This window comes from Trichechus manatus, unplaced genomic scaffold (assembly GCF_000243295.1).
Source record: "Trichechus manatus latirostris isolate Lorelei unplaced genomic scaffold, TriManLat1.0 scaffold00097, whole genome shotgun sequence".
NCBI classification, from domain to species: domain Eukaryota; kingdom Metazoa; phylum Chordata; class Mammalia; order Sirenia; family Trichechidae; genus Trichechus; species Trichechus manatus.
The window spans coordinates 3,363,241-3,371,773 of record NW_004444033.1 but is presented as its reverse complement, the minus strand read 5'-3'; the positions used below and the strand labels follow the sequence as shown (position 1 = coordinate 3,371,773).

At 42.6% G+C, this 8,533-nt stretch overlaps 1 protein-coding gene across 2 annotated transcripts in view; it reads right to left on the bottom strand.

The window, feature by feature from the left end:
* Positions 1-3,860: 3,860 nt before the first annotated feature.
* Positions 3,861-8,533, bottom strand: part of GARIN1A (golgi associated RAB2 interactor 1A) — a 19,600-nt gene continuing 14,927 nt past the window's right edge. For both annotated transcript variants that reach the window (XM_004382638.1, XM_004382639.1), the window contains exons 4-5: positions 6,597-6,715; positions 3,861-4,059 (exon numbers count right to left, since the gene is read on the bottom strand). In XM_004382638.1, the coding sequence (XP_004382695.1) occupies positions 3,861-4,059; positions 6,597-6,715 (318 nt within the window). The remainder of the gene's footprint in view (positions 4,060-6,596; positions 6,716-8,533) is intronic.

Below are 8,533 nucleotides of genomic sequence, written 5' to 3'. Positions count from 1 at the left end.
AAAAGTCAAGAAGGGAGAGGGTTGACATGTTGTGGGGTGGTTAACCAATGTCATAAAACAGTATGTGTAGTGACTGTTTAATGAGAAACTTTGTTCTGTAAACCTTCACCTAAAGAACAATTTAAAAAAGTTAAAAAAAAAAATTTATCCAGATACCCAATGGAGAAATCAACTGATTTATTCTAAGTCAGGTAGGAATGAGAGAACTGCTTCCTCTCAGAATAGCTCTAGCTTGTTGTATTTCTGGTCGTTTCAAGTTATAGTTCCTGTAAGTTGTCTCCACCTTAATAACCCTAAATGTTCACTTTAAATTAGGAAGCATTACCGCTCTCAGGGGTTTGTTTCCTCTTTTGAAACCATAGTCTTGGATTTCTTGACACTGACCCTGTGTGGCTTTTTATTATTTCTGAATCAATTGCCTGCGGTGCTGAGAGTTCATTGGGGAATTCCCTGGTAGTCCCAAGGGTTTAGTTCTGTAGGTTAGTTCTAGTTATTCAGTTTCCCAGATTCTCCGCTTCCCTAACCTGCTGTCTCATCAACACCAGTACAGTCTTAATTGACCAGCTGTTTACTACTTTTCTTAAGACTTACAAGGGCAATTGTGAAACTTTAGTCTCATGTCCATCACATTTTAAATAGTTAAGAGCTACAGCTGCTAACCAAAAGGTCAGTAGTTCGAATCCACCAGGCACTGCTTGGAAATCCTATGGGGCGGTTCTACTCTGTCCTGTAGGGTCGCTATGAGTCAGAATTTCCTTGACAGCAGTGGGTTTTATGGGTATCTTAGCATTAGTCCTTGAAGACATTTTCTCTTTTCACTTCTTCGAACTTCCTTTTGGTAGCTTTAAAATGACTTTTACATTGTTTTGGGGGTTATTTCTGCAAGTGTCATGTCCTGGTTAGCCTTAATTGGCTCTGGAAAACAACGTTGTGTTTCTTTTCTCTTTGAAATGGTGTGTTTATTGGCCATTAAAAGCTTTAACAATCCCATATGCAGTATTCTGTTCATCTAAGAAATAGTCTCTGGGAAATCAATTTAGGTGATTAAGACCACTCTGCAAAGGCTGTTGTTTCTTCCCTTGTTTGGGTAGAGGCGCCACACAGGCAGCCAGGGCTGGCTAGGGCAGAAATGGACTTAGTTAACAACTTTTAATTGAATGTTCAGTAGGAACCAGGCACTTTGCCAGATCTGGAGGATAAGAAAATGAGTAACACACAAATGGTTGGCATGTTTACCTACACAGCATTCACTTTTCTGGTAATAGCCCCACATCAATTAGACTTCATGGTTACATGGTTGTAAGCCCAGAAAGTGACCAGCCTAAGCCAAAGAGAATTTATTGGAAGACTCTTGGAGGCTCTTGACATCAGCTGGAAGGCTAAGGGAACCAGGCTTGGGACTAGGCAGGAACCAAAGGTCTCAAACCCCAGTAGAAACTGAGTCAACCTGGTGAGGGACAGGGAAGGTCAAGACATCCCCATGTCACCCACAGGAACATGGTTCATCCCAGACCACACCTGCTGAAGGCTGAAACACACAGGTACACATTGCCCTTGAGTGTATTGCCTAGAAACTAGGCTGGGCTGAGATTGCAACAAAAGGTCTCACTGATGGCAGTGGAGAGGAATGGGCCAGCTGGAGGCTGACGCTGGGAGAAGAGGACCAGAGGCTATTGCCCCACTGCTTGCTGGACTTTGAGAAGCAAGAGCTGCCCAAAGCTCCTGCCTCTACTCATGTCTTTGTTGTTAGCTGCTGTTAAGTCGGCTCCCAACTCATGGCAACTCCATGCACAATTGGGATCAGACCTTCGTGATACATAGGGTTTTCTTTGACTAATGTTTTGGAAGTAGATCTCTAGTCCTCTCATCCTAGTTTGTCTTAGTCTGGAAGCTCCGCTGAAATCTGTTCAGCATCATGGCAACACACAAGCCTCCACGGACAGACAGGTGGTGGCTGTGCGTGAGGTGCATTGACTAGGAATCCAACCCAGGTCTCCCTCGTGGAAGGTGAGAATTCTGCTACTAAACCACCATTTTACATTCCCACCAGCAATGGATGAGGCTTCCAATTTCTCCACATTCCTGCCAACACTTGTTATTTTGCATTTCGCTGATAATACTCATCCTGGTGGGTGTGAAGGGGCACACTTTAGAGCGAATGGGTACCCAATTAATAATGATACTAGGACAATAGGCATAAATTCGGAAGTATGGTCTGCCTTCACATTAGTCCAAGTTCACCTTCTAAATCTCCCTCACTAGCACCTACAACTCTCAGTTTGATTTTAATATAGCAGAAGGAAGTTTGTTTTGTTTTTATTTTTACTGGAGGCAGGAAGAAACCCACAAACACTAGGCATCCTCTCAGCTCAGATGTGTTTCCCAACCCAGCTGGCCAGGATTTCCTGTTCAGCCTACTCGAGCGTGCGCAGAGGAAGGCAGTCATGTTCTTTCTTCCCATTACACAAAGTGTGAACTACAGGAGAGCAGGCCCTCCAGCCCTTGTTTGCAGACAGGAAGACTCAACCTCTCCTCAACCTGTGTGACTTTCTATGTCTTCAAAACAGGGCTTTGTATTAGTATTAGCTTCCTAGGGCTGCCATAACAAATTACCACAGACTAGGTGGCTTAGGGCAACAGAAATTTATTCTCTCACAGTTCTGGAGGCCAGAAGCCTGAAACCAAGATGTCAGCAGGGTCATACTCCCTCTGAAGGTTCTAGGGGAAAATCTGTTCCTTGCTTTTTGTCTTAGTTTCTGATGTTGCTGGCAATCCTTGGCGTTCCTTGGCTCGTAGACAAATCATTCCCGTCTCAGCCTCTGTCATCACATGGTGTTCTCCCTGTGTGTCTCAGTCTGTGTCTCTTCTCTTCCTCTTATCAGGACACCAGTCATATTGAATTAGGACCTACACTAATGACCTGCAAAGACCCTATTTCCAAACAAGGTCACATTCACAGGTACTGGGGATTGGACTTCAACATATCTTTTGTGGGGACAGAAATCAACCCCTAACAGTATTTCTTCTAAACCCTCCCTAAAACAGTAATGTGTCTGTCTGTCTTGCTCTCTCTATTATAACCAGTATTAGCATGGTGTCTGGCACCCAACAGGCACTCAATAAAAACTTGTTGAATATTGTGGTGCTATTTTCCAAGTAAGTATTCTCTACTTGTCTAGAGGCTGTCCAAAGTTCCAACCCCCAACCCCAATACACACAGACACCATGTCTTCCAGTTTGCTTCCATTAAGCCTGGTAAGAATAGTCAAATTAATCAGGACTCCTGATGGCAGGGTGGTCACCATCTTCCTTATCAGAAGTCATGTCTTCATTAGCAACCAAAGTTTCTATGACCCACAGTAAGCCTTCATAGCTTCTACACTAATATGGTGAGCGGGAAGGTGAAGGCTCCACTTCTTGCTTGAGACAAATAGGGCAACACAAAGGTGCCTCCTAGTTGGTCCCACTATTTTTGGGCTTATAGCAACCCTGCCTCTGTTTTCCTAGGCACCCCCACCCCTTTGAAACAGGGAAACAGTCCTTTCCTTTGGACTGGCTTTCTTGGTTTTGTTTGGCTGCTTTGGGGTTTCAACTGAGCAATTTTTTTTAAAAACTTATTTTCCCAAAGAGTGAGTTCCTACTCCTAACCACTCTTCACCCAGCCTCAGACCTCCCTACAGCACAACCTGCTACAACGATGGGCTCACCAGGAGGTTTATTGGTGGAAGTACAGAAGCGCCTTGTTATAAAGGCCATCTTGCCTCTCCCAGGTCACTTGGCCCACAATGGGAAAGAGCAATAGAAGAAGTTGTAGCAAGTACACTGAAGCCAAGGGAAGGTCACCCCAGTTTAGCTGGGTCTTAGGGTCCCCAGAAGTTCTCTCCTAGGGAACTGGCTACAGGTGCCTCGAAGAAGTGCTCATTTGAGTTCTCTTGTTCCCAGAGGCTGTGGCTCAAGGTGGCTCTCATGGGTATATTTGAAGTGACTGGAGTTGCCGCTGGGGAGGGTGTCTTGTCATTGCTGTTGAAATTGTCCATTTCAGTGGTCATGTTGGTGTTTCTGCTGGAGCGCAGGGATTTCAGAGTCATTGAAAGCAACAGAAGAAAAACAAAACATTGTTTAAAATGTAGTTAAAAAACTGTTTGCTAGTCTTTTCCATCAGGAGTGATTTGGATATAAATATGGAAATGATGGGCAGTGATGATACTTACATACGATATGATGTATCTAAGATGCCTTGAGAGCAGAAAGCCAAGGAGGAGGGAGGCTGGCTCTGCTGATGTGCGTGGAGCAGACACCTCGCCAAACCTTAAGCATTGCTTTTATGTTGAGAGCCTAACAAGCTATGATTCAAAAGCAAAATCTGAGTCCCCTGGGATCTGCCTGATACCCATATAACCTGCCAGGTGGGGATCAGTCTAATACAAAGAAAATCTTAAACTACTTCTTCAAAATAGTAACAACTTAAAAAAGTCACAGTCACTTAGTATGTCTAAAAACAAAACAAAACAACAACAGTAGGGCTAAAAACAAAAAATTCTGATTACAAATGGGATGCATGTTTATTTTAAAAGAAAAAAAAACTGTCAGATAACAAATTTTTGAGAAAGACTCTCCTTAGGACCCAGAGTCCATGCAGATACAGATGAGCTTCCTTGTAGCACTGGGTGGATTTCTTTCTAGTGTACCCTTTCATTGAGGGTGTAGCTTTGAAAGTCCTGGATGCATGTAAATATGTCAGTCAACTCCCCACCTAGCTCAGGCCCAAGACTTTACCTCCTGTCTCACATGACCATGAAAACACAAGCCCTCGGTTACCAAGACTGGCAAGTCCCTCCAGGCAGCCCCAGCCTCAGCCTACATTCACTTCTCTGGTCTCTAGGTTACTCTTAATTTTTGGCCCCTCAGAGTTTCCTTCACTTTTTGTGAGTTCAGCAATGCATTTGAAATTATGTTTATTATATTTGACCCAGCATTCCTAGGTGTTTTGTAGCAAGGAGATTTTTAGATTGTTCAGCCATATTGCCAGTCTCCAGCTCAATATGCTAAAATTCTACCACAGCCACTCAGTGGAAGTTTGGCAGGCCAGCTTGATAAAAACAACAGAAACTCTGAGGTGAGAGCAAGGGGTCCTTGGTAAAGTCTGAAGGGTCTGAATCAGTATGTGCCTTATGAACTCTCAAAACCAGCCAGAAACTCCCTGGCAGGACAAAGTGTTACACTAAAGAAAAACCACTGGAAGGGAATTCAAATCCAAATTGAGCAGGACAATAGAAGCAAAGAAAAGAGAAAGATGGGGAGGGAAACAGCTAGGAATCTCAGAAAGTGTAAAGCCATAAACACTTTACAAAAACAACACTAGAGGGAGCACTAGAGCTAAGCTAGAAAAACTAGCCTGACCCATCCCCTCTTCCCCAAAGTTCAGGGAAACCTAGTTCAATGAAAATTAGGATCAGAAAAGGATCACAATCAAATCCCATACAAAGTTATGTAAGAAAGGAACAAAATATAGAACATCATAAATCCTTTCAATGAAATCACACTAGGAAGATGTGAATGAAAACTACAACCCAGCATTTCAAAATAAGCTAAAAGAAATTAAGAAAACGATAAAGGATATCAAAGAACAACATAAATCAGAACTTAAAAGACTTGTAAATGAAGTGATGGAACTGAGAAAATAATTAGAAATTGTTAAGTGACCAAAATTGTTACTAAAATGAAGTCTAAACTAGAAAGAACACAAGAGAAAACAAGCACAACACACAATGCCTTAAGGGAAATAGATTAAAAGGACAAGAGTTTAAAAAATACAAAAAAAGAAAGTAGACAGGCAAAGATGATCCAACATACAAATAATAAGAGTACCCAAGAAGAAATCAACTTGATGGCACACAACAACAACAATAACAAAGAAGAAAAATTCAAAAATATAATTCAAGAAAACTATCTTGGACCAAAAAAAAAAAAGAGAGTGAGAGAGACTTGAAACCACATATAAGGGTATACCATCTACCTAGGAAAATTGACCAAGAATGACCAGCACTGAGGCATATACTAGTGAACCTACTGGACTTTAACGGAAAAGGGAGAGGGAAACACAGAAAATTTCTTTGGCCATTCAGGCAAAAAGACTAAGTCACTTACAAACCAAAAAAAAAAACCCAAACCCATTGCTGTCAAGTCGATTCAGACTCATAGCAACCTTATAGGATAGAGTAGAACTGCTCCATAGGGTTTCCAAGGCTATAATCTTTACTTAAAGGAGCCATGGTGGCACAGTGGTTAAAGCACTTGACTGCTACCGAAAGACTGGTGGCTCAAAACCACCAGCGGCTCCATGGGAGAAAGATGTGGCAGTCTGCTTCCATAGAGATTTATAGCCTTGGAAATCCTACGGGGTCATGATGAGTTGGAATCGACTCAATGGCGACGGGTTGGTATGCGTACTATATAGAGGTATTAGTATAAAGGTAACTATTAGTACAAACCTTCCTAAATGCAGAAATAAACAACAACAAAAAGGAAGGATAAACCATTAAAAAAAATCTATGCTGCAGGAAGGGGTGCCGGAGCTGATTGCTTGGAGTACCCACATGGCTGCTGGGAGCTGGGACTGTTCTGCAAGCTGCAATGAACTTCCACTGGTCTGCTCTGCTGTCAGCAGCCTGAGGTTTTCACTGGGCTGGGATGATGACAGGAGGCTGTTTTCAGGCTGTATGGAGAAATTCAGAGTCAGGTTACCAGGTCAGCTCATCCGTACTTCTTAGCCTCCCAGGAAAATAGCCTTGAAGGAACTCTTGGGACCACACTTGGGTGTTATGGATTGAATTGCATCACCCCACCCCACCCTCCATATGCACTGAATTCCTGGCCCTTATACCTGTGGATGTGATCCTGTTTGGAAATATGATTTTGTTCGGAAATGGAAGTCCCTGGGTGGCACAAATATTTAAGCGCTCAACTAACTGAAAGGTTGGTGGTTTGAACCCGCCCCAGAGGCACCTCCGAAGAAAGCCCTAGAGATCTGCTTCTGAAAGGTCACAACCTTGAAAACCCTATGGAGTGCAGTTCCACACTACAACACATGAGGGCTCCACAAGTTGGAACTGACTTGATGGCAACTGGTTTTGGTTTTGTACCTGCGGATGTAACCCAGTTTGAAAATAGAGTTTTTCTTTTGTTATGTTAATGAGGGCATACCAGTGTAGGGCAGGCCCTAAACCTAATCACTTCTGAGTCATAGAAAAGACCAGAATAGACACAGAAACACACACATGGAGGAAGACGGACGCCATGTGAGGATCACGTAGAAGTGAAAGCATGCCAAGGAACCAAGGAACCCCTGGTCTACTGACAAGGAAGGAATCCACATGGCTGAGACCCTGATTTGGACTTTTAGCCTCCAGAACTGTGAGAAAATAAATTTCTGTTCTTCAAAGCCACCCACTTGTGGTATTTGTGTTATAGCAGCACTAGATAACTAAGACACTGGGCTTCATAGCCTAGCCCTGGGAACCTGTTCCTTAAGCATTAAGCCCCAGAATAATCAGACCAAAAATGGGGCCCCTGACAGGGTCATGTCCTCTCTGTAATGGGCTGCTGGGGCTACTCTGTTCAGGGTACCAGAGCTGAACTTTAAGAACCAGAGCAGCTGAGCTGTAAAACAGTGGTTAATCAATGTATCGGACTTTAAAAGTTGGTTGTAACATACCTAAAGCATATAACTGAAATGAAAGGATGGAAATGTTTAGATTTTGAATTCTGAAGATTTTAGGCAACCCAGTCTATCAAGTTCTTCCTTTCTGTCTTCTACACTGAGCAGGTCCTAGGAAGGCCTTCTGTGCATCAAAAAATGCCTTAGATAAACTGAAACCCAAACCCGTTGCCACTGAGTTGATTCTGACTCATCGTGACCCTATAGGACAGAGTAGAACTGCTCCCATAGGGTTTCCGGCGGTAACCTTTACACATCTTTCTCCCTCGGAGCAGCTGGTGGGTTCAAACTGCCGACCTTTTGTTTAGCAGCCGAGTGCTTAACCACTGTGCCACCAGGGCTCCTTTAGATAAACTGAAGGGGAAAGCAAATTCTTGAGAAAACATTTGCAAGAAAATTGCAATAAAGATTTATATTCTTGATGTAAAAGAGCTTCCCTTTACAAATCAATTTAGGAAAACATAAGAATGCCAATAGAAAAATGGTCAAAGAACACAGACAATGCAGAAAGAAAAAATATATAAATATACATGTAACAATGTTCAAAGGAATTGGAAATCAAAGACATGCCACTTCTTAACCTATCATAATTAGAACATTTATCAAAAACTTATACTACTCAGTTATGATAAGGATGTAGTGACAAAGATACTCATCTTAAAAAAAAACTTATTTACTTACTTTTTCCCATACAAAAATTTATACATACATTGTTATGTGACTGTAATTGCTCTCCCCATACTGTGACAGCACACTCCTCCTTTCCACCCCTGATTCCCCATGTCCATTCAACCAGCTCCTAACCCTCTCTGCCTT